At 44.1% G+C, this 26,428-nt stretch overlaps 1 protein-coding gene across 4 annotated transcripts in view; it reads left to right on the top strand.

Moving 5' to 3' along the window:
• LOC121621012 (RNA binding protein fox-1 homolog 2-like) overlaps positions 1–23,143 on the top strand; it is a 40,792-nt gene extending 17,649 nt beyond the window's left edge. For 3 of the 4 annotated variants that reach the window (XM_041957305.1, XM_041957303.1, XM_041957306.1), the window contains 11 exons: positions 5,681–5,884; positions 6,797–6,970; positions 7,443–7,496; positions 7,780–7,872; positions 16,631–16,718; positions 17,541–17,597; positions 17,938–18,085; positions 19,233–19,275; positions 21,512–21,609; positions 22,498–22,573; positions 22,971–23,143. In XM_041957305.1, the coding sequence (XP_041813239.1) occupies positions 5,681–5,884; positions 6,797–6,970; positions 7,443–7,496; positions 7,780–7,872; positions 16,631–16,718; positions 17,541–17,597; positions 17,938–18,085; positions 19,233–19,275; positions 21,512–21,609; positions 22,498–22,573; positions 22,971–23,015 (1,080 nt within the window). In that variant the 3' untranslated portion in view covers positions 23,016–23,143. Of the gene's footprint in view, positions 1–5,680; positions 5,885–6,796; positions 6,971–7,442; positions 7,497–7,779; positions 7,873–16,630; positions 16,719–17,540; positions 17,598–17,937; positions 18,086–19,232; positions 19,276–19,759; positions 19,803–21,511; positions 21,610–22,497; positions 22,574–22,970 lie in introns of all 4 variants that reach the window. The other variant, XM_041957304.1, reaches the window with a different exon arrangement.
• Positions 23,144–26,428: the final 3,285 nt, after the last annotated feature.

The following is a 26,428-nucleotide window of genomic DNA, read 5'->3' as shown; positions in this document are numbered from 1 at the left end:
ACATTCGCTGCGCTTTATTCCCACGTCTGCTTATATTTGTAGATGTCCGGATATCTTGCATCGTTCCTCTAACCCCTCTGCTCAGTGTTGAGCCCTTGAGGAAGGGTGTTAAGCCAAGCTGCTGTTACGCTGAGCGGCTTGCAAGGCAGTGAGTGACATCTGAGTATTTAGGCCGCCTAACAGTTCCACTTGCCATATTATCTCCACAAGACTGCTTGGTTAGCCAGCGTACGACAACAGGCCTGTAAGGAATCCTCACACCCAAGTCTGTTCCCCCCAGAGCTCTGCGTTCGTCTGTAAGTGGGAGTGACGCTGCACGCATATGAGACATGGACAGAATTGTGTTGCTGCACTCTCATAACAATTTAACTGGTACTTTAAGTGCCATGCCATGGTAAAACAGCACACAGTTTAACCAATGGCATATTTAACTTTATTCCTGATAGTTATCCTGTGGGATTATGGGTATTTTGTGTGCAGCTACTCTCACATTAGAAAGCGGCAAATAATACTGACTTCCCTTCTGAAGAGAACACAAACAGTAACACATTGTCACCTGTTAACACAGATTAAGCACTAAAGCAAAGTGCAGAGCCCTCAGTATTATTGGTCTAATGCACTGTGTGACATTACTCCACCCCAGGGTTCTCCCTCTGCCCATACACCCGTGATGATATTGTCCAACACTATTGCTGCTCTAACTGCCGCTGCCGGAGGCTGTATGCAGCGGGTCGAGGTGTGAAAACGCTCTGCATGTTACCTCACTCCAAAGCACACATACATACACACATACAGGCACATCGCAAGCGATGCAATGCACGGATGTGGTGCAGTAGAGCCCTAAATGTATGCAGTATCTCCTAGGGTACCTACTCCTGCATGACAAACAGTGTAACATTGTACCTCTGTTCCCTAGCTCGCACTGCAGCAATAAGTTGGTGCCGTTGGGTTTTTAAATTTAAACAACTTCTGCTAAAGTCGTGACGACAGCATACCCATCTTGCTGCATCTGCTCAGAATGCAAGATTGTGCTAAACAACATCCTGTGGATGGAATAAAACATTTGGAACTGGCAGTGCAGCAAGCATGTTAAAACATTCAAATCCTGGCCGGGCCCAATTTGCATATTTCCATTGGTCTTTGTTGTCTCTAGTGTTGGTTTTATGGATTCTTGGTTGTATAGGGTGAAAAGCTCATTCTGCTACTGCATCCTCTCTAAATCAGTCTGGATTAAAGGTCAGGGAAATGTTAAGTGTAAATGTCAAGCAGTGATTGGATATGAGCAATAGGGACACAAAAATCAAGTCGGACTTTTTTTAAAAACTTGTATTAAATGGGATTTGGAAGATATGAGCGCATTGCTGCTACAGAGACACTCATGCCCCTGACACAGGAAGCATCGTGCCTCTGGATGAAGTCTGGAGGGAGGTTAAGTGTGTTTGGACTGAGTTTGCTTTTCACCATTCAGTAGAAATATTGTAAACACTTAATCGTGTTTAAGCTGAGATTTGTCTGCACCAAGTCTGGAGTATGTAGCTGCACTAAAACTTCTCTAAGAGCTGTTCCTCTATCCTGGTACAGCTTCACTGAAATATACTGTGTCAGTAAATGACTGAATGGAGCCAAATGAAGAAGGAAACAAGATTTGATTTTAGTCTATTTTAATTGTTTATCTGTTAAAGCTGCAACAATAGATAGATCAAAAGGAAATTAATTACCAACCGTTTTGATAATTGACTAATAGTTTCAGCCATTTTCAAGTAAAAATGTCAAACATTTACTCGTTCCAGATTCTTAAATGTAAATTTGCTGCTTTTGTTTGTGATTTATGTTGTGTAAATGAAGAGTCAGTCTTTTGGACTGTTGGTTGGACAAAAAGAAGCTATTTGAAGATGTCACTTTAGGCTCAGGGAAACTGTGATCAGCATTTTTCACAATTTTTGAATATTTTATTCACTAAAAGATTAATTGATGAACCAAGAAATTAATTGGTAGATCAGTCCGTCATGAAAATAGTTGTTGGTTGCAGCCCTAATTTATGTTATGTGTTTTATTTTGGGTTTTGATTTAGACTTACTATTGAATTTTTTTAGTGTTATTTAAATGAATGTTGTAATCATTTTTATCCCCGATAAATTGTCTTCATCTCCTAAATCTTAGGCTTTAACTAATTATTTAACAATATGCTGGTTATTTTCTCAAATAATGTCCAAATCTCAGGAAAAAGTAAGGTCTTCTTCAAATGTCTATTTCTGTCCAACTAACAGTACATCCAGTTTCATCGTTTATGACAAAGAAAAGCATCAAATCCCTACACCTTAAAAGCTGGAGCCAACAAACGTTTGGTGGTTCTGCTTAAAAAATGATTGATTGTCAAAGTAGTAGTAGTTGGGGATTATATTTCTGTTAATCAGTTAATCAGCTAATTATTGCAGTTCTAATAATATCCTTGTTATTTTATGCACCATCATGACAGTCTTGGGACACAAAGCCCCCACAGAACCTCTCAAGGGGGACAGTCTTTGAGTGTCTTCCTCCTCTGCCTGCCCTGTGGTGCTTTTATTGGCAGCTGTCCGGCAAAGCCAGAAAAATGATGACAGCGTTGAAAGTGATGCTTGTGGGTGATTTTTTTTTTATTTTTATTAAACATTTTTGTTTCTTTTAAGTATTTTCAATCCATGTCCCTTTTGGAGCCAGTATTTGCGTAATCTGATTGGCCCACAGTCAGGAAGGAGAGGCGGGAGCTTCTCCACAGAGGCGGCCGTATAAGGACATGGGGCGTAGCCTACGTTTTGATAGACATCACAGCGCAGTAGAAAGTTTGAGTGACTTGAGGGGCGAGTGCCGGTGGTTTTAAAAGGGGGGGGGGGAATCTCCCTCTGGCTTTCATCAAGCGTGGCAGGCAAGGACGAAGAGTGGGGGGGTGAACGCAGGCATACTTCTCTAACCACAGGAGAAGAAAAGAGACGGACTGCAGAGGGAGAAGAAGCTGAGAGGAGTATTTCTATCTTCAGTCAGGCCACTTTACAGATACTAGATAGTTCCAGTAGACAAAGTGTTGTGAATTTGCATGATCGATGAGTTTCAGTGGCGTCACCACTGCGTCTGTGGCTAAAGAGAGAGGCTAAAGTCAGCAGACAGACACAGATGCACGCTTGAAAGGTTTGCTGTGAAAAGGCCTCTCCTCCCCCCTCATCCTCTCCGTGTAGGGAAAAACATATGGTGTCTCAGGTAACACAACTGTTGTGTGTCTGTGTGTGTGTGTGTGTGTGTGTGTGTGTGTGTGTGCATGAGCTGGAGTGAAAACAGTGTGGATGAATAGGTCCGACTCCAGATGGTCCTTTTCTATTCGTAATATCAGATCATTGATTAAAAAGCTTCTCAGTTGACACTTGATCCACTCCATTTCACTGTTCATGTCCATTTTAATACGAAGCCCAGCTTCTTTAAATGTATCACACATTTAGCCAGTTCTGTATCTTATCTCACAATGTGAAAATTCAGTTTGAGTTAAGACTAGACATCACTCTAATAGAGCCTGTCATTATTTCCCATAATCCCATTCCCCCTCCTCTCAACCCCCCCCCCCCTTCTTTTTCCATTATTTCCTTTTTCCTCTCTCCCCCCTTTCCTTTTGACTATATGATGCTGCCATGTAGGGCAGTGCTGCTTCTTAGTCAGCTGGTCAGGAATGCCTTCGTAGTCTTAAGGCTGTACTGTTCCCAACCGACCACTTTCATTCGCCTCTCTGTTTATTAGTTCATCAATTCATTAATCGTGCATGCTTGGTGAGCTAAATTCTCACATCTTTAAACCTCTGCAGTAGAAGACTACGTATTATAACACCTTAAGATGCTATTTTCTTCACATGACTAATCATGTGGGAGCGTTGTGTAATGACATCAAGTCCAGTAGGTTCAGGCTCTGCAGTGCTTTATTCAGCTAGGAAACCGTGCGTAGACTATACAGAAGCTTTTATAAACAGCGAGCTGCTCCACTGATGCCCTGAAGCAGTCTTCTGAAAAACACTAGATCATCAGTGTTTGTGGTATGGCATCCCTGTTAATGAAATATGTCAGTTCAGGGAGGCCCAGTTACTGAGCTGCTCTCCTCGACTCCCACAGTCAGTGAGGCTTAAAATGTAGATGAGCACTGCTGTTAAAACATGATTAGTATTTTTCCTCTGTCCAATCATAAGATCTAACCTTCTCGTTCTGCAGTCACTCTTTTCTCTAACTCTTCTGCTCTCTCTTCTTTCCCTCTGCCCAGCATGTTTGTGTGTCAGCCCTGGGCAGGGATATGCCAATAGGACACACCCTTTAGTGGCTAAATACAGGCTACTGCATGTTTATGAGCTTGCATGCCCTAACAAGTACACTTAGGCTTTGATATATTCTAGCCCGGGTTGGCTAAGGCCTAGCCGATGAGTTCAAACGGCTTATCGTCTCCTTTTGAGCAGGTTTTTGATGGTTCCTTTTTTATCACTAGGTGACAGAAACCTCGTAGCCGATTCAAAACACAATCAGCTTTCACACATTCTTTCCGGACATACATGCAGCCTTACCACAATGAGAGTGGCAGCGGATGAGTTTCCCAGATTTTTCCATCCTGTTTTTGGATCATGCCGCCTCCTCTGATGCCTTCTGTATCTGTTGGGCCCAGACCCCAGAAGCTGTCTGTCTTGCAGATGGGCCTTTTAGACTCAGCTGGCTTTTTTACAGCCAATGCGGTCGACACTGCAGAAGAACAGCGAGCAGTCAGGCTATAGGATTAGAGGAAGAGAGAGGGAGAGAGCCTGTTTGCTTTGCGGCATCTTAGTTACTCTGTCTAATTAAAAAGGCTGTCTGGAGACTGAGTGTCTCTTGACGTCAGCCAGCCCATGGCAGAGACCAGACCCGTGGTTAATGGCGTTGGATGCTGTGTGCCATGCTGCCTGTCCTGGTGTGGAAGGAGCAGCCCTGACCCCGTTCATCCACGGTGTCTCTCCTTCTTTTACTCTCCTTCTCTGCTCTAAAAGGACTTTATGAAACTTGGTGCAAGATGTCCTTGAGTGTGAGAAATGATTGAAGCAAGCAATAATGCAGAGTCACCATACACACGCGCAAGATAAGGTGTGTGTGCTGGAGCAGCAGCGCAGCTATAAAGCATCTGTAGATGATCCTCCTGCTGATACAGTTGTAACAGAGCAGAATAAAAAAAAAAGAAGCGGAGGCAACGGCTGATACACAGTTACTCTGAATTATAGATGGCTGCAAAACAAATCCAAAACTACAGGAACAAGTATTCACACAGTGCAGCACAACGTAGACTGCAAACATGTCACGGTTATCAGAGTTAGTGCTTATCGCTCCACGTGTCCATCCATCCCATAAACGTGTGTATCTCAAACCGTGTATCGAATTTTCTGACTCTTAATAATAGATGTGTTTGCAGTAAATATTTCATGGTTGGCTGACTGAAAACACATGCCTGTCAGAGATATGGAGGTAGAGGGGAGGGGGAGAGGATAGCAGGGAGGGAATGGGGGAGTGGTGAGGGAGAGAGAGAGAGTGAAATTTAATCGGCAGGATTTTAACCCCTTCATTCTACCTTCATCAGGAAGCTACAGCCTTTGGTTAAAGGCTTACTGATTACATATTCTGCTCTCTCCTCTCCCTTCCTTCCTTCCCCGCTGCTGCAGGGCTCTCAGGATTCGACAGGAGGACAGGAGGGATTGGTGGCCCCACCCTTTTCAGCATTCCCCCCTCCACCCCCTCCTCAAAACGGGCTACCGGGGACAGAGTTTGGCCCTGGGGCCATGTTTGGTGCTGGGGGCCAAGGTACAGCAGAGGTAGGGGTCGGTGCTAACGGAGCCACCGCCACTACCGCCACCGCCAACAACAACGTAAGCACCCTGTGTTGATAAAGCCTTGAGTAGTTGTTTACTGATCCGTCAGATGTTTGGGATATAGAGTCATTTCCATTCACGTTCATTAACATTTGCTGTTGTAGTGCTGCACTACTGAAAGCAGGCAGAAACCGGTCAGTCGTCCACCATGTTGGTTCAGACTGAAATACCTCACCATCTATTGGATGGATAGCTTTGAGCATTTGTACTAATGTCTGTGGTCCCCAGGGAATGAATCCTAATGACTTTAGTGATCATCATCTAGTTCCACCATTAGGTTGCCTTTTTTTACTTAAAGATAGATCTTAATGGATTCGGTGATTCTCTGATTTTCCTGTAGTACGAGAATCAGGTGAATTTTCTTTATATGTAGTGAAATATCACAAGTACTTTGGTACTGGACATAATTTCATGCATTGCCATGAAATTTTGTCCAGTACTTTTTTTAAAATTACCTACAACAGTAATGACTCTTCCATCAGCCTCGTCTGAACTTTGTGTAACTGCTAATTGGTAAATGTTAGCATGGTAACAAGCAAAGCTTAGATGGATAGCATTGTAAACATAATACCTACCTACATTCTGATGTTAGCGTTTGGCTCAACTCACCTCTGTTGAGGGCAACCGCCAGAGCTGGAAGGATGGCTGCAGACTTGTTTTTAATCATAAATATAACAATTATATTTCATTTAAGATGCAGTTTAGATTAAAATTTTAATTTCATGATGAGATCAAGACCTCTATACAAATGGCTTTCTGCATCGTCTACTCATATGCTCTGCCAAAATTTTAAAGAAGATGGGTAGCAGAGCTTTAACTTGCTAAAGTGATTATCATAAGCCATTTCATTAGCTTTGCCTCCCCCTCTCTCACCTTCCTCATCCCTTCTTCTTTTCTCTCTCTCCACAGGGAAAGACAGAGGAGACGTCCCAGGGGGAGGCGGGTGTACAGTGTGGTACAGGAGGCACAGGAGCAGGAGGCTCCGTGGGAGACCCCACAGAGGCCAAAGGGACCCCCAAACGCCTCCACGTCTCAAACATCCCCTTCCGCTTCCGGGACCCTGACCTCAGGCAGATGTTTGGGGTGAGAAGCTGGGAATGCTGTTTGCCTCATTTGTAATGGGATCAATAAATCAGTCTAGACAACCCGGGTCCTCTGCGGTGGGTCCGGTTCACTAGGGGTGGGGTTTAGAGCCTGACAAAAGAGTCAAACCAACACAAAGGAAAGACACTCATGAGTGTTCTCTTGATGCTTGAGGGGGCATTTGTCTGCTATGTGTGTCAGTGTGCTAGCATGAGTGACGAAGTGAGAGGGAAAAAAGGGGACAGAGCAGAGTTCAAGGCGATGGGACAGAAAGAAGCACACTGAAATGTAGGATGTTGTCTTTTGTACAATAGTGACACCTAGTGTCTGACTTGCTGACTTTTCAGTAATGTTGTCACTGAAAGACCGAGTTCTAACCAAGCCAAAGATCCTGAGTCAACTAAAAGATGTAATTTATTGCTTTCTTTGCTTATATGTGTTTGCTAATTTCTTCCCTCAAATTTATTTGCAGCAATTTGGAAAGATTCTGGATGTAGAGATTATTTTCAATGAGAGGGGTTCAAAGGTAAGTGCACAGGAGACATTCGTTTCTGTGAATGCACACTGCAATTCTTCCTCACTGTTGACAGTAATTCACACTTTGCATTGTATTTCTCTGTAAATGTGACACTTTGTGACGTATCAGCACGCCACATGGGAAGCCATTATTATAAAACTCCAATTATCTATTAAACAATGTCAGAGTGCACTCAGAGGTCGAAGGCTTCTCCTCTCTCCCTCTGCTCAATCCCTTGTGACGTGTGCCTCGCTCGCCGCCAAACCTCTTTAACCTCTGCCGTGTACCACAGGGTTTTGGCTTTGTGACATTTGAGACCAGCGCAGACGCAGAGAAAGCCAGGGAAAAGCTTCACGGCACATTGGTGGAAGGTCGTAAGATTGAGGTAATTCCCCCCACCCCCCTTTCCCCTTCTTCTCTTCTGTATTCTCTCTGTACTCCCATCGTAATTCTGCTTGATCACTGACTGCTAGCTAGCTCCCATCCTCCCTTTAGTGTTATGCTCTGATGCAGCCCACTGGTATCCCACTCCCTGGTCTTCTGCAATGTGTTTTTCATTTCTAGGACTTCTTTCCTCCTTTCATTTGTTGTTTTTCTGTTTTTGTGGTGGGGATGATTGGGGGTGCAAGAACACTACATAAGGCATGCTGGGTACTTCTCTGCAGCATTTTATTTTTCACATTGAGCTGTTGCCTCTTCACCTTTTTTTTTTTTGGTTTGTTTGTTTTTTCCCCACTGATGCGCAACTTGTAGCCACACTGATGTTACAACTTTTCCCGCAACAATTGGAATGATGTTTGTGTAGTCGGCACCGGAGGGCACGAGAGGAACGCAGTGAAAGGATGATGCATGGCAGATTGCTGTCAGATGCTCTTATTTTCCTCCCTAGAGTTAGAAATCCTTCTGTGTTCCCCTCTCCCGGTGCTGCGGCTAAGTGGTTGTGACAAGCTCATGGCTCCTGGTGCAACAGCAGCATGCTGGGAATCACAGCAACACTGACGCATGTTCACTTTATGGAAGTCTGGATTCTTGCCAAAGATCTGTGCACTTGTGTTTCTATGTATGTGAAGTCTATGTGCGTTCAGGTTGTTTACTTTGATTTAATTCATTTTTTGTTTTTCAACTGAAGCATGTGCTGAGTTTTTGAAAGCCGTTTTTCTTGCTTATTTTATTGGGGGTTTTGATCAACCAGTTGTCCATATTGGATCTCTTGACCCGCTCCACCGTAAGCCAGGATTTCTGCATGGGCTTACTGTGGTGATTTACTTTAAATGTGTGTGTGTGTGTGTGTGTGTGTGGGGTAGTGTGCGAGTCCGCTCCTGCATGATGGATGAGGCTAGCTGGACCCTTTTTCAGTTCTATACTCTCAGTTCTGCTGCAGTGTGGTCGGGAATGAAAGAGAGCCACCTGCATCCACTGGTACAACATACTCCCTCCACACACCTCCACCTTCAGTCAATCAGCAAGCTGAACGGATACTGATGGAGTCAATTTACCCTGCATCAGTCTTACCCCTTGTGTTCAGTCAGCAAACTGTGTTGTCCCTGGCATTGCCTTAACCTGATTATCTGTTTTTCTTCTCAAATTTTGCATGATATCAGTATTAATCAGCGAGCAGTTTGTCTTTGTTTTCAGTTGTCACTTTGCATGTACTCCGTTGTACTTGTAGTGGTGTTGGGCTGTAGCGAATCATGTATCAGCTGCATGGTGGGCCAGCAACGGGAAGTGCGTGGAGTGTGTCTCTTTCTGCCTGTTTATGGTGCATGGGCTTGAAGAGACAAAAGGCTGGCGCAGGACAAACCGTGGATTTGTGTTTATACATTCTTTCAACCGAGGAGAAAGGGCCGGACATTTCTATTTGAGGCAATGCTATCTGGCAGTTCTCCTTTCTTGCAGATGTTGCTGTGTTACTCTTGCTTTAATTGGTCATATCATTTCAGAGTTTGTTGAACTATGTTTTCAGAGATGAAGGTGGCGGAAAAATAACTTTAGTAATCATATATTTCTATGATAATTCAGAAACTCTGAAATATAGGCCTACTGTATACTATGGTTATACATCTATTCTGAACTATTACTGTGTGTGACCCTGCAGTTCACTGCTATCCACTAGCATGAGTTAAGTCGATGCAGCCTACGTGTGCATGGTTGGTATTTTCCTATGGAATTAATGTAGCCTAACTGAGGCACTACTGCAGACAGCTTGATGTTTTTTCTTGCATGCTTATTCTGTATGGCTATTTGTTGAATTAGTTTTGGTGATGGGACCGTTGACTTACGTGTTCAATCGCACCTGGGTGCGTCATCGTCCTGCCCCAAAAAAGGCTGAATAGCTTAGTTTTCAGAGTAAGTTTTGATTGAATGATTTATAAAGATGTGATGTACTTAACTGGAGTGCTGACATTTCCTGTTCTCGGTGCATGCAAATGGGAGTTGGTTATTAGTTGTTCTCATAGCTTAGCTGCCCACAGTGTGCATGCATGTAGTCCATATGAAATAGAAAGAGAATTGTTGTGCTTAAAGTTAAACTGTACTTGTCTTTGTCTGGAATAAAACTCTGCGCTTTGAAGAAGTCAATTTCCTGTGTGCTTCCAATGTATCCATGTAAGTGGCCCAACTACAATTCACTTTGTCTGTACCTGCTTCTCTGTGATCCCATCTCATCACCATTCATTCTATATATAGAGTCCTACAGGCCTATATATAGGTGTGACAGTGTGTATCTTATGCACTCCAAAACATACACACCTCAGTGCATCTCCACCCCCTCATGGCTGTCTCTGTGCGTATGCTCCAACATCAAGGGTTAATCAGTCCATCCTCACTCATACCATCTTTCTAATGATAGAAAACCTCCCCTAACCATTTAGTCACATATGTGTAGTCACATATTTAATTCTTATTCTGCAATTACTGGCGGCATGGCAAGTGCATTAGGGTCCTTGCATGGTCTCATTTGTGCAGCCACAAACCTTAACCCAGGTAATTATTATTATTACACAGTTGTGCCAACTAAGCGTCTCACTGATGATCCAGTCCAGCTGTGTGTGACCAACAGCTCTGATCAGCTCGTAGCCACAGAGAACAATATTGTTATGTCCAGGAAACACCCCTTCAGTAATTCTTGACCGATTTCCCCAAAGGTGACAGTTTGAAGGTTGAGATGTATGCTGGCGATTATATAAAAAAACAGTAATACCTTCATTATTTTGTCTCTGGGAATGCAAGACAAAATAAAGAGACTGCAGGATTCATTTTTTTTATTTAATCAGCACCAAGCAGTATTGTACAAAAGAGCTTGCTGCTTTCCCTTGTTATACATATGTCAACCCTCTTAGCAGCTGTCTGCTCTGCCTGCTGTAGATTTATCCGCAGTGTGAATTACATTGTTGGAGGGATATATAGCAACAGCAAAAGTGCAGTGATTTGTACACGTCAGTGGTTGTAGACAGTGCACACACGAACGCACAGAGACCATGCTAAACCCTGCAGACTCCCATTCACTAACTCCTGCTCCAAGGCTGCATGCTCGATCCGTGAGGCTGGAGTGTTCGGGGAAGTGACGGCTCCTCCGCGGCGCAGAGTTTTAGTCAGACATTTGAATGCAGCGGCGCAGAATAGCTGAGGTGTGTGTGTGTGTCTGTGTGCGCGCGTGTGTGTGTGACAAGGGGTGCAGCTCTGCATGCAGTGGAGGGAGGGGGAAGCTGTTGAGTGAGAAGTGTCATCATCACTGCATGGATGTGTGAAAAGGATGAGAAGTTGTGCCTGTGGTTCTGCATGCCTGACCATGCACTCTCACCAGCCAGTGCTGCCACCGTGCACACTCCTCAGTGGGACACAGTTGGCCTCCAGCTCACTTTGGCCTGGACCTGAAATCAATCATTTCCATAAACATTATGAACCTTTTTGCATGAGTCTACCCGGTAGCATTATTTCTACTGCACGAGGTCGAATTGGTAAGAACTTGATTGTGAGTTGCTGGACGGGTGATGGCCTGAGGTGAAGGCTTGCCAGCTCCTTGTGTCCCAGTTTCATAGATGGAACAACCCTCCACCCCCTACTCCCTCCCCAGCTTTGGATTTGACCAATCCTGTTTTGTTATCTGAACTTTCTGTTCCTGCATGACTTGCCTCAGAGGAGATTAACGAATGAAATGTGCGAGTATCCATGTGTGTTTGGCTTGTACATGAGTGAAAACGTAGAAAAGGTTGAAAGAAAAGGGGAAAGAGAGTTTGCACTTTCCTCTTTCCAACCCCCGGTCTCTCTGTGTGTTGGCCCCCCCCCCCTCTCTCTTTCTCACCCCTTCATTCTCTTGTTGCCAGTCTCTTGTTTGTATTTCATTTGAAAGTAACCTATAGCTGTTTTTCTAACATTTATCCTCCTTTTTCACATCATCTCTGTCTGCCTTACTTTGTTTCCATTTATTGTCTCCATTGTGCTCTCAGATTTCTGTCTTACTTGTATTGTTTTGCCATCATACAACCTTCAGTACGTTTATTTTTTTATGGTGACTGGTGAAACAGGAAATTTTAGCCACTGTGCCCACGACCAATTTCCAAACACACGCTCTTCTCTTGTGGCCTAACTTTAGCACACAGGAATGAGTCATTACTTGCACAATCTAACCAAAATACCTCCACTTGTCCCTTTGACTGTAATAGGCCCAGACGGCATTTAACCAACCTTTACTGTCCCGCTCTTATGAAGGAGGGTAGTGTGCGTTTGTATCTGCTCTTCTGACTTTCCCCTGGAAGTGTTCCAATTTGCTGCATTTCAGTCCTCCGCTGTTCATTCAGTATGCTAGCTCTTGGGGGTTAAGGCTGGGTAGGTGTCCCATATCTCCATTCTCCTTTACCATCTTGTCCTCTAGAGCACCGAATACCTTCTGATTGTTGTAACGATGCTCAGAGCTCCGTTAAGCATCAAGAGCTCGCGTCCTCTTACCCTCTTCTTCCTCTTTCCTCTTTCTCTCATACTCTGAGCTGTAACACTGATGCTGTCAGATTTTTTTTTCACATGGGGAAAGCAGGGGGGGAGCATTTAGGTTTTTTTGTTACTAGGATTATTTGTTCCTTTATTTATTATATTTTTTCTGTTTCCCTGACGACTTCTGTGTGTTGTTGTCAGTCTCCACGGTAACCACTCGCTGTTTCTACGGCAACGGTAAGTTGTGTACAAACATCTATCACTGAACTGATCCCCTTCCCACCCCACCCCTGAAATGGGCATTTGATACAGTAGTATGTTCAGTTACCATATTAGTGACAGACCCATGCAGTGTAATGCCCTAGAGAGCTGTTTCTGTTATGTAATGTTACAGGGCACAACACAATATCACAGGAACACACTCACACACACACACACACACACACACACAGTCTTCTTTAACAGATTGGATCTTTTAACAGTAATATTTTTCTCCACACGCCCGCCCCCCACCATCATTAACACCTCACTGGGAATGACCGAATGTAATCACCTTCCTCTATGCAATGACACGGCTGTCCACAACCCATGTGATTAATTCTCCATTGGACACAGTGTATATAGTATTCATTGTCTTGATTAATAAAACAAAAAAAATGAACAGAAATGATATGAAGCTTTGCTCCCTGTTGCTGCCTATGATTGCTTTGAGTGAATGCAGACCGCCCCCCTCCCTCCCTCCCCAGTCTGCAGAGCAAATAATGCTGCTCTGGTTTTGAATTTCTTTGTTTTATTGACTTGCCTGCTTTTAGAACCCTGATTCCAGAAAGGTTGGGACGCTTTGTAAAACGCAAATAAAAACAGAATACAGTCATTTGAAACAGTACGAAGTGTTCCTGGGCCCATCGGGAACATCCTTTATCCAATCATGTGATCACAAAGTGGTGACCCTCGCTCCATCCTCGTTTGTGAACGACTGAGCCTTTCCAGGATGCTCCTTTCATACCCAATCATGATACTATCACCTGTTACCAGTCAACCTGTTTACCTGTGGAATGATCCAAACAGGTGTTTTTGGAGCGTTCCACATCTTTCCCAGTCTTTAGTTGCTCCTGTCCCAACTTGTTTGAAACATGTTGCTGCATCAAATTCAGAATAAGCAGATATTTACAAAAAAATCAATGAGGTCAAACATTAAATGTATTGTCTTTGTACTCTTAAGTATATGCAAAGGATTAGCAAATGATCACATTCTGTTTTATTAAGTTTTACACAGTGTCTCGACTTCTTTGGAATGGGGGTTGTACCGTAGTGTTAAGACAGATTGAGGTGAGGAGTTCGTCCAGGCTTTGAACACATGTAGAAATGTTTAACGTGTGGCGAGCCAGCAGCCTGACTCGCCGTATTGCAGCCTGGCACTGTCTTCTTCTGCTGTACCACTTAAAATTAAACTGGATCCATTTCATTTGGGATCTTTTTGCTAATTTATGCAAAAATAAAAAACCTGTTTAGAAACCTAGTTGCTCCGGATGTGGTCACTTATCAAATCAGCCGGTGTTGTGTAACCATATGCATTTCTGAACAGATATGGGGTTTACCTTACTGTTGTTTGGGTCTCTATTATGTTGCCGTTTTGTTTTTTCTCTTTTGGTTTGGTTTTCTTGTAGTGGATTGTCTGTGTACCAGTAGTTGTAGTTGTAGTAGTAGTCGTAGTGTACTGGTCTTAGTTTGTGACACACAGTTCTAATGCCTGGCCTAGTGTCTCATGTTTATTTTATTTCTCTCCTTTTTTGGGAATGAGGATTGCTCTCTCTCTCTCTTCCTCCATCTCTCTTTCTCTCTCTCTCTCTCAGCTCTCCCTCTCTCTTTCTCTCTCTCTCTGTTCCCTCCATCCTTTTGGTGCTCTGTTTCTCAACCCACCACATATAATGAGATTTTCAGGAGAATGGTCACCAAATCTAATTGCTTTATTTGAATGATGCACCTTGGGATATATGTTTTGTTTTCAACAGTAATTGTTCTTAGTTTTATAATTTATTTTTGTGTTGCTCATGGAAACTTTCTCCTTTTTTTTCCTCTTTCTCTTCACTCCATCTTTACGTTCTCCTGTTTTTGTATATGGACTGGCTCTGTCTCTTTACTTCTCACCTGCATCCCTTCCTCTTAACGTATCTGTCCCATCTTTGTCTCGTATGTGTTCGATGTGGGAGTGCTGCGATTGTTTTGATTGGTCTCTATGCTGCATCCGACGCTTGCTGATTGGCTGAATTTTTTACTTTTTTTGGTTTGTTACTCACTCTTGGTCATGTGATGCGCCCATATTTGGCTGCGTGTAATTTCTGTGTTATATGATTATTAATTTTGTCAAACAAATGTTTTTGCACCCCCTCTTTCTCTCCCTTGTATTACTTTTTTTTTCTTTTTCTTTTTAGGTATGTAAACCCCACAAGTTTGGTTTCATATGGAAATGTGACTTCATTTTGTCCGGGTTTATTGTTCAGGGAGGGCAAAAGTGGGACGAGACAGGCTGAATGTTTTATTAATCGTTAACACTTTGAGATTTGCCTCCCATATTCTGTTGATTTGCATGTTTTCCTGTCAACCCAATTTCATTGATTGCACATGACACAAACACAGGTATATATTCTCCCCGCACACACACACACACACACACACACACACACACACACAACATAAAACTTCTTGCAAGTTGAGGCTAAATGTCCCTGTGATACAGAAATATGTTGACATTAATTTAATTCATTAACTCGATTTACATTTCAGAATGCATCTGCTTAGACACCCACAGACTGTTGCGTCACTTAGCTAGCCAGGCTAGGCTAATTGAGTCATTTGCCACTGACCTTGTCATTTGCAATGAGGGAAAAATGAGGTAAACCTCATTTCCATTTGAATGAAGCTCGGCAGATAAAGAACATGACTCACTGAGAGAGGCAGCGCGAGTGGCAGTCTCGGCCTTAATGGTCTTCTAAATGGGACTGCAAACGTGTATGTGCACACAAGCACTCTCATTCCCCAGTCTCTCCGTCTCTCTCCGTCTTTGTCTGACACACACACACACACACTCTTCCCTCATCGAGCCAAAAGGTCATTAATCTTTAGCTCGCCACACCAGTCAGATGCAGAGCTTCTGCAGCACACTTGGACAGTATGGGTTATAACGGAGAGCCACAATCTCCTTCTCTTAAAGCCCATCAAAGGCAGATGAGGATAGATCAAGGGACCGGAGTGTGAGCCTTTGAAGCTCAGAGAGGAGATTATCAGCCATCTTGGATTGAAAGCCTAAGCATTAGTCTGAAATGTCAGCCTGCATGCACAGAACATGCGCACACACACACCCCCAAAAAAAATCCGCAGTACTTTCACCTGCACATGCCAAAAAATAGAGCTTAGTGTCTTGTTCGGTGCTGCTGCCGTTTCGTTTATGTGCAGTCACGGCAACAACATAACCAATGTCACCTATGGCAGCCCTTATATCTCCCCGCAGTGAATCAGTGAAATCTGTATCGGGGCAACTCTTTTAATTGCATGATGACTAAAAATCCCCCTCACAGTCCTCACCTGCTTTTATATACAAGCACGTCCACCAACATAACCACTGAAAGAGTTAGCAGCCATGGCAGGAATAAAATTGATCACAGTGGTAAAGCATAACAGCGGTGACTTTACTCTTTAGCCAGCTGATTTGGTTGCATGTGTCGTTTTTTCATTTTGCAGAGTTAGGTGTGTTAAAAAAGCTCATATTTCACACATGACACCAACAGAAAGAAACCAAATTTTTTTTACCAGAGAATATCCTCTCGACAGGATGTTGGGGCGTTGTGACATCCGGTGCCTCACTTTAAACCAGCTGTTACGCATAAAGTGTGCATTTTCACAATAAATACAGGGTTATGTAACAGTCCGATTGTGTGGTCCAAATAGCAGTATTCAGTTTTAATGACCCAGTAGCAGTGAGTGTACACAGATAATAACACTGTCAGCGTCAGAGATGCACCAGTATTACAAAAAAATGGAGGCAAGCATAATACCAGCACATAACAGCAAACACGTTGAACGTAATATTGTCAAAAACACTGAACAAACCCATCTAAAGTGTATCAGCCTCGGCCTTGTGTTTGAGCCTTGTTGTACCTTAGTTTCCTGTATTGAGTTGTTGTGTCTGCATCTCTGACCATCTGCTCCTCCGTCCTCAGGTGAATAACGCCACCGCCAGGGTGATGACTAACAAGAAAATGGTCAGCCCCTACCCTAACGGAGAGGCTCTCAGCACACTGCCTTATGGTAACGACCACAGCAACACACTAACAATGTACCGCGGCCCGCCTAATAAGCCGAACGGCACAGGTACACAGGGGGGCGCAGACGTAGGCAGGGTGAGACACACTCGCTGCAGACCACGTTATGTAAGACTAACGGCAAACTAATTCCACGCAGTTTATCTGGGTCTTATTTTCGCTACCACCTACCAGCCATGATGTCAGCCGACTTTAAAATTGAGCTCACGTTCACCAGATCAACTCGACACGAGTTCACAAGCTTTCGTGTTATTACAACTGTGTGGCTTAGAACTACTTTTTAGCATGCTAGAAACCGTCTACTGAACGTTTAGATGCTGCTCATAAATGCTAAAATGGAGGGTTAAAATACAAAAAAAGTTGGCACGCTGTGTAGAATATAAACAAAGCAGAATGGTAATCCTTTTGATTAACGTGGCAGCAGCAGAGCCGTTTGCTCCATTATTCTTCTGCTTTCACAGCTTCCAGTGTAGCTTTGAGTTGGTCTTGCAGAAGAAATCTGTCTTATGGAAACAAGATAGCGTTCTGTTGGACAGCCTCAACAGAGACGCTCAGTTTTTAAAGAAATGCTCCTCTGTGGTGCTGCACGATTGTCTCGTCTCTTCTTTTGTGTTGCTTTATTTTGTTTTACTTGGAAAAAAAAATGCTGTTTAAGTAACTAGTGAGCTATGAATGCCAACAGGAAAGGCGAATGCTTCTGGGAAATGTGTGTATAAAATGTGTTCAAGTGCAGCAGGCATACAGTAGAGGATCCTATGTAAACCGCCCATATTAATGACTTGCCCCTTCCTCTGTGTGTGACCATCAGCGGGGTGGAAATTGAGTCCCATGGTGGGGGCCGTGTACGGACCAGAGCTCTACGCAGGTAAGGCCACTCTCTAGCTCCCCTACCCACACTCACATCTGTCTCTACAGTTTACTTAAAATTTTAGTCATATTCCAATCTTAAATTTATATTAATGCACTGCTTGCCTAGCATTTCTCCTCACTGACACTTTTATTAATATCAAGTCCTCAAGGCTATAGTTGGATTATTCTCTCTTTGCTCTTTCCTTCCTCCTTAATTTATCCTGCCCCCCCCGCCCTTTTTTCCCCCACTTTTCCTGCCTACATCGTTATCTCTCCTCCCTAAATCCTCTGCTCTCTCTCCATTTTTCTCCCCCTTTTCTTCACCTCCTCCCTTTACCCTCTCCCTCCTCCTTCAGTCCCAGGGTTTCCCTACCCCTCTGCAGCAGCGGCAGCCACCACAGCAGCAGCAGCGTTTCGCGGCGCCCACCTCAGGGGCCGGGGCCGGCCCGTCTACAGCGCGGTGCGGGCTGCCGTGCCTCAGCCTGCCATCCCTGCCTACCCTGGGTGAGAACGACACGCCGCTTTAAAACGGGAGCTGTTGACGTCACGTGCTTTGTAGCTGTCCCAGATCTTCTGTATGCGTTTTACATAACACATTTTAAAAATGCAAAAAAAAAAGGATCAAGATCAATCGTTTTGTCCAGTGCCTAGCAAATCTATTGAGGAACACCTCACAGATTTTCCAAATTCTGTTTGAGCAGGTCTCTGTTTGACACAGCTGTGCTCATACAGTCCCCGTGCCCAAACATTATTCACACTTCGCTCTCTCCAGCAGTCCAACTGGCACATTGTCAGTTCGTTCACAAGCTATTCAGCCGAGTATGACGCGCTGATGGGATTGCACCATTGAAGGTTCATTTGAATAAACACACAGCTCCCACCATCAGCAGATTTGAATAAACACCCGCACACACGCGTGCAGCCATTATGCAGAAGCAGTCACCCTGCGCACAGATTTGCTACAAATTATTCACGTTTACTGTGATGTGTTTTATGTCCCTTCAGAATGTGTTACTGTGCATGTCGTTGCTGTGCTGTGATGATTGACTAATGGGGTTGTGACTGCTAGGATATTGAGATCAAAGCAGGATTGATTGGTTAATGGCCCCGCGGCTGCTTACTGTGATGACGTTCAAATGAAGCTAAACAAGATGAAACCGGGGGCTGCAGGAAATACCCTCTCCATATCTGCTCCACCGAAAAAGCTACACCTGTCCGCATTAAATGATCAGTTCAAAGTAACCTTTACTGCCCTGCTTTTCTTGTAGCTGGGGAACAATAGCAGTTTATGGTCTCATTTCAGTTCAATTACCTTTATCTATTAGCCCCAAGAGGCTATTGTTTAATGTTTTTGGTTTCAGTTGTGGAGCTTAAATGGAAGTTGTATTTTCTCTGCATGTTGCATGGGTGTGAAATAACTTTCTCTCTCTCTCTCTCTCTCACTCTCCCTCTTCCTCTCTCTCTCTCTCTGTTTCTTTCCATCTCTTCCTCCTGCCTCTTTTATATTTTGCTGTGTTGTGACATTCATCCACTCTGGTTTTGGGACTGTGCACCACTCTGTCCGCACCCCCCCTCCACTACACCCTCCTGCTCTTCTCCCCCTCTCTCTCTCCGTCTCGCTCCCTCGTTCCTCTTCTTCTTCTTCTCTCAGTGTGGTGTATCAGGATGGGTTTTACGGAGCTGCAGACTTATATGTAAGTAAATAAATTTCCCACCCAACACACCCTCCCTGTCCCTCCCCTCACAGCTTTCTCCTGCTCTTTCTCCTCTGGGGGTGATTCTGCATGTTGCGTCCAGTCATGCGCTGCACAGAGCTGCCTGCATAAAGGTGAATGAGTCCAGAATGAAGAGCCGATTAGAAGCACAACGCAGCACTTGTGACAAATGAACACAGTGTCCTCCATGATAAAAGCTGTTTTTTGCCTCGGGATTCTCTTGTGCCATGACACAGATATCCCTTAGTGTACAATTTGAACGCAGCTTGGGTCAAAATAGGTCGCATTGATGTAAAAATCAAATAAAAATCTTAATGACACCACTATAAGGGCTGCTCTGTGGGTGGGTGCGGTAGCGTGCGTCAGTGTACGAGTGTTTGCGTGTATGAACAAGCGCGTGTGTGTGTTTGTGCGTGCGTGTGTGTATCCAGGTTGACAACGGTTGTTTCTGTTCTCTCTATAGACTAGTGTTTCAGGACTCAGTCCTTAGTCCCAGATTGCCTCAGGTAGGGTCAACTCAACACCAAACCCACAGTGTGCATTGTTTTACTGTACTACCTCCTCTGATCTTACGAATCATCTTCCGATCTGATCTGGAACATGTTTTCTTTTTAGTTGTTTAAAACCAAAAGTCACCACTGCTTTGAATTTTTAGTTATTTTTCTACTAACTCACTGAAATGTGCACTTTTTCCGATTGTGGGGAAGGGCTTTGTTTGTTTGTTTGTTTACTAAACTACTAAATTGTACTGAGTGTATATTTTTTCCTACCAGTTTGTTCAAAAGAGGGCCTGGTCTCTTTTGTCTGCTCGCCAAGTTCTGGAGAAAAAATGGCTCCCATCCTTATTTGTTCTCTTGTCGGCAAAAAAGACAAAACACCTACATCTCACGAACATATTTGTGAAATATATTTGCAAATTGGATGCAACCATGATGGTTTACGCTAAACTGTAGGTTTCCTGCAGCATTGGAGGCTGCCTTTTCTGTAGCAAGGCTCCAGTCAATGTTAGCCTGGGATGTGAGATACTCCTTGAAGTTGAAATGGAGAACATGGTCTCTTCCTGAATTAACCACCCTGACCCCTCCCAGGATGATTATCGAAGCATGTGCTGATCAGCTGCTGCATGCAGATGTGCTGTATTACTACTCCTTTCCCTCCACTCACCCAGAAGGCCTTGCTCTCTCTCCCCTATAACCCCCCCCGTTTTCCCACCCCATCCGCCTCTGCTCCGTGTCCTGCAGGCGTCTCAGGGAATGCCAGCGGGTGTTTCTGTTGTGCTTTGCTGTGCTCTGCTCTGATCAGGTCCAAATGCAGTGGTGTTGTGTTGAACTTTTAATTTGGGTCATGCATGCAGTGTCAGTGCGAGGAGATGATGTTAAGTCAGTGTAGGCCTGCGTGGGTGTGTCTGTGTGTGCGACCCCCCCCCCCCTCCGTCTTCCCCTCTTTTTTTTCTGTCTCCTAAATCAATGTGAAAGAACACAAATAATAATAATGCTGTTTTTCCATACACGTCTCCATTAGAGCTTCTGACTCGTAACCTTGTGTCCTCTAACTGTTGTTTCATTACGTCTTCTGTCCTGATGAGACAGGGAGGTTTCTATATGGCCTCAACTGTGTGAACAATTTGTCCCCCACTGTTTGTTACCTCCCCCTCTCCTACAGTGGTAATAATACAATCTAACTCAACCTCGACAGTCCAATTTCCTCTCTGTCTCACTGATAAAGCACTCTTGTCCCACATCCAGCACCACACCACCTCCTCCTTTCCCCATACAGAAATGCAATATACTGACACTTACTCTGTATTTCACTTGTGAATGTTTATGTAGGATTGACAGGTTTGGGCTTACGTACGGTATATGCAAGGAAATGTTATTTAAATATTAGGAAAAGTTTTTTTTTCTGAATACAAGGAAATGAAAAGTATTTCTGAAATTAAAATACGTTATATTTTTCAGTTTTACCTTGAATTGTGTATCAAATAATACATGTAGTAAAAATATACCATCCTCTTAGTGTGATAGCTGCAGAATTTAGTCAGAAATTACCAAACAAGGTAGATTTTGTAAGGTTCTTAGAATTAAATGCCAGTATATTCCATCTCTATATGCCCCCCTCCCCCCACCCAGTCATTTACACACCTTAGTCCAGGTATCTCCTTCCACAGAGACATGTGAGTTAGTCCTGTTTTGTGTGTGTGTGTGTGTGTCTTTAGGGAGGCTACCCTGCTGCTGCCGCTGCCGCTGCCTATCGCTACGCCCAGCCCGCGGCTGTAACCGGAGCAACCGCCGCAGCTGCCGCCTACAGCGACAGGTGAGATAAACCCAGGGCACACATTAACAGACAGACACACACACCTCAGTGTACAACAGGAGTGCTGTGAAGCAGACTGTAAAGATGTGCCGTCATGTCTGAGGTCGAGGCAGCCGGCTGAGGAGAATCTGTAGAGGAGTCCAAGGCCACAGGATGAATTCATATAGGACATTTATAACACAGCACTAATGGATGCATAAGATAATAGTGAAAGCCAGCAAGTCTTTAACCATGATAATGTAATCTTGTACGAGAAGATTAGATGGAGGGTAAAGACAACCTGGTCAGGGAGCCAAGTTAACGTGATTAAGTGATTACACATTCTTAATGAATGGAATATAGAAACCACATCAAATCTGATAATTCATTGAGAACAGCCTCTTCTGTAAATGTTCCTTCTGGAGCAACATTTCGCGCCAGTTGTATGTAAGAAACCACAAAACAATTGTGACAACAACAACAGCGCTGCAAATAAACGAATGTGTGAGGAGACAGAAAGTCCTTCTCGGCGTTACTGCCACACAGCCTGCGACCCTCACTGGGCAGCTCACGTCGACCTTTTGCAAGTGCTCAGTCTTCTCGGACGCACCGAAACACCGAGCCAGTGTTTTCAGAGTTACACGCTCTGGAAGCCGTTTCGGGAAGAACTGTTTTTGGGGTGAGAAAATGCTGTTCCAGTCCGGACAGAGCGCTGAAGTTAGCTTAGTGTGGACTTGTATGTACTTTACATCCTTGTTTGCTTGCTAGCAGTCTTCCTCTCTGTCTTCACTGCCTTTGTTAACAGGACCACTAATACTAGTCAGAAAGTCCACAGGACACCTTTGATAATTTTGTCCTTTTTTTTCTTCTAGCTCAAACTTCTTGTCTATGTTGTGTTTGCATTGCTAGTTACGGCCGGGTGTACACTACAGACCCCTACCACGCTTTAGCTCCAGCTGCTGCTGCTTACGGAGTGGGAGCCATGGTGAGAGAACCGACTCAAACGCTGCAAAACAACCAGTGTGGAACATCAATTAGTTGTATTTTTAAAAAGAGGGAAGTGTGAAGATGCGCAGTAGCATCTTTACTGAGAGGAAAATTGAATACAAAGTAGATGCAAAGGGGTCAGCTCATGGTGAGCTCTTCTTTGGATCCACTGTAGGACTTTTTTTGTGTGTCCTCTGCGACATTGCACCAAAAAAATGAATTCATGAATAAATGCATGTACACATTTGCAGTCTGGGGTCAATAAATGTACAATTTTTGGATCTGTAGAATAACTACATGTAGACGTTTTATAGAGGAACTCACAGCGATAGTATCGAGCTGTATTTCTTTCATTTTTTCCACTCTGACTGTGTTGTCCTCTCTGTCTCTTTCAGGCCAGTTTATACCGGGCGGGATACAGTAGGTTTGCTCCTTACTAAAACCACAAATCACACCACAAGGAATTTCACATCGCTCCAAAAACCCTTTTCCGAGCTCTTTGTTTGGCAGCAGCTCCCCTCCATTTTTCTGCAGGCGGACTATAGTGACAACTCATGTCTTTTTCTTTCCTTCCTTCTTTTTTTTTTTTCTTTTTGTTGTTGTGGCGAGAGAGGTCACTTTGCCACATCATCAACTCGAACTCTGTTTCCGTACTCTTCTGTTTGATGCTGACACGGAAACAGTGACAAACTGCCACGAGTGTCTCCCACATAAAAAGCTGGAGCCTGCTGCTTTGAACTACGGGGGCACAATTTTGACCGGTTTTTAGAAACACTATGGGACCTGGAAGGAGAGAGACAGCTGTTCCTGTGTGATCCTGCACACTACAAACCTTTTTGTCCTAAACGTCTCTGAACTTACAGTATGTCCACTGCCCTATAAGACCTTATCAGACCTGTAGACACGCGCCGAGTACACGTTTTCCTCTGCATTTTCCTTTAGCGTTGGCCTGCACAGAATGATGCCGCAGCACAGCATAACTAAACAAACGAAAGGTACTAATGTTTTTAAACACTACATTACAGCAGAGTCGTCCCTTTGGTTTAGCATCGTGGTATAATAATAAAAACATGAATCACACTCGGACTGCTCAACGCAGAAGATGTAGGAATTACTCTTATTTTGTAAAACACTGAGCATTCAGCCGGAGGGAACTTGGGAGCATCTGACTGACAGAAACCACTGTTGTCCCGGTTACTACAACCTATAAACACAGCATGGGATCTCTCTTTTTCTTTTTTTGTCATTTTTCAACATTTTACATGCTTCCCTTAAGTGTAAAAGGAAACGCAAGAAATCAAAACTAATGTTTAAAAAAAAGAGTAAAAAAAAAAGTGTGAAAATGACAAGGAATAAAAAAAACAAGTGACGTTTTTTTCTGCATTACCTCAGTTTTTCCTTCGTCTTTTTTTGTTTAGCCGCCATTGATGAGAAGCTGCATAGAAATGTCATTTCATATAATGTGGACGCGTTGAAACTGTCCAGTATTTTCAGGGACAGAGCCATTCACTTGTCCTTACTGCTGGTCTGCACATATTCCTTTTATTACTGTAACTGCAACACTAAGACAGGATCCTCAGCTACGAACGGACCCTGTACGCATGTCCACTTTGAGAATTCAGTGCACCTCCCCTCTAAGGCTCACCCTCGACCCGCTCTTAGCGCTTTCTCCCAAAAAAGGACTCGCTTCACTTCTTTCTATCTCCTAAACCATCAGACATTCCAGCTGTAGCGGCGATGCAGCGAAGGAAGGGGTCAGATGGACGAAGCAGCCATCCAACACTAACGAACCAGTTGTGGCAAAAAAAAAAAAAAAAAAAGCTGATTTGAAGCGGGAACGCCCACATGGGAAGCTAATCATCTGCCAGTCAGCCAAATGGGAATCCCTCCTGGCCAATTGAGATATTAATGCCTGCAGGCTTCAGGCAGGGCCGCTCTGCGCTCGAGCTCTGGGCGTGGAAACGGTGTCTGATCTCAGCTCAGCAGAACAGTAGATCCCAACAGAACAGCCCAGATTAGAACACAGTGAAACAAAGAGACTGCAGTCATGTAATGGAGTCTTGAAGTAATGAGAATTGATGCGTTTTCTATTTATATTCATCGTTTTTAATGTGACAGGACACCGCATACACTGTCCGTAGGCTTCATTTTGTCATTTTAAATCCTCCATCATGTTCTCTGGGATTGTTCAGATGGAATAGTTTTAAAGTTCTCCTCACCAGTCTGTCTGAAGGCATCATAATATGACAGACAGTTTATAGACCAAGTCTCTGTCCTGTATGTATCACTTCTCCATATACTCTCACCGTGTTGTTATTGCTATTATTTGCCTTTTTGGTTCCAAAGATTTTCTGAAGAAAGCACATTTTTGGTCCTGATGTATTTCTTATTTTTGTGTTTCTCTTTTTTTTGCCTTTACTTTGTTACGTGTATTTTATTTTTTTTAATCTGGTGGGTTGAAGCTGTATTTTTCAGTGCAGTGTCGAAACAGCACCCTGGGAAATGTCATAGAAGCAGCGTCTGCAAAAAGACGGCGCACATTTAAAAGGTTGCAGCAAACAAAACAACCCTGTTCAATCAAATTCAGTCCACACGGTAATTTACTGCCCCCCCCCAGTTAACAAACAGACATGCTGTAGAAGCAGAGGTGTTTGCTGCAGACACGGGAAATCAGAACAGATGGAGTCATGAGGGATATGCAGAAAGACAGGGAGGATATTTTAAATCGCATTTGCCAGTGGTGCCAAATCACAGGCGAAGTAAAAAAAAGGAAACGTCCACACAATGTCGAGAGAGCCCCGCGTCCCAGCAGCGGGCGCCTTTTTTGAACAATGAAACAAAGTGTGGGTGGTTAGTGCAGGGAAACTGTGGCGGTGAAGGTGAGACGCTGAGCCATTCATCATTAGCTGACAGGATAACAACGTCCCCTGCTGTCTTTCTTTCTTTCTTTTTTTTTACACGTTTTTCAGGGGCGACAGTGCGCTCAGGGTGGAGCGGACAAAGCAAGGAGGGATAATGTGTTGTATGATTGTGAAAACTGTGTGCAGTAGGTCCAATGAGTATTTTTGACGCGCATTACCTCTTTTTTTCCCTTTTTTTTTTGTCTTATTATTCCTTACAAGTATTATCAGAAGTGTTGCTATGCATGCTTTTGTGCGAGAGGAAGGGTGTCAGTCAGAATCTTTTCATTTGTGCATGAATTCAAATCATAGTGCTGGAGGAGGAAGATTAGGGAGGAGGAGGAGGGGGGTGTTTACATGGCAGGAGGAGAGGAGTCGGGCCGTTATGTGATGCGAGGTGGCAGGAGTGACGAGGAGTCTCGGGAAAGGTCCAGCAGAGAGTGTCAGGCTGGGGAGGGGAGAAGAAGGCGGCCCGCAGTCGCTTTATGGAAGCCGAGTCGGGTCCGCTTCAGTAATCTGGGTTATCTTTGCTCTGTGCCTCTGTGGTCCTCGTGGTAATCACCAGTCATATCAGATGCGTAAAGTTTAATTTGGTATGTCTGGACCCCTGTGGTTTGATTTTATAATGAAAATAAAACCGGAGAAAAAATAATTCGGCCATAAGTTCTGTGAGGCTGGTGATCTGGCAGCAGTTGCCTGCTTCAAGGCCGGCACAGAGTATTATTATGAACCTGCCCACATGAGACGCTCATCCACTAGGCAGGAGCTGGCGCTGAGGCGTTGTTATCGCTCTCGAGCAGCGGCTGTGGTGCAGCCGCGGTGGCTCCTGTGGGTTGGCTTTTGCTCGTCCCCGTCTCTTACGATCGGAGTAAATCTTGCTGGGGCGGCCGCAGAGTCGCTGCAGAGGTGTGCTGGAATGACACAGGAGCAAACGTCAGCCTCAACCACTGACC

The sequence above is a fragment of the Chelmon rostratus genome, chromosome 17 (genome assembly GCF_017976325.1).
Source record: "Chelmon rostratus isolate fCheRos1 chromosome 17, fCheRos1.pri, whole genome shotgun sequence".
Taxonomy (NCBI): Eukaryota; Metazoa; Chordata; class Actinopteri; order Chaetodontiformes; family Chaetodontidae; genus Chelmon; species Chelmon rostratus.
The sequence above is the reverse complement of the archived record's forward strand: the minus strand, read 5'-3'. Positions and strand labels throughout refer to the sequence as shown.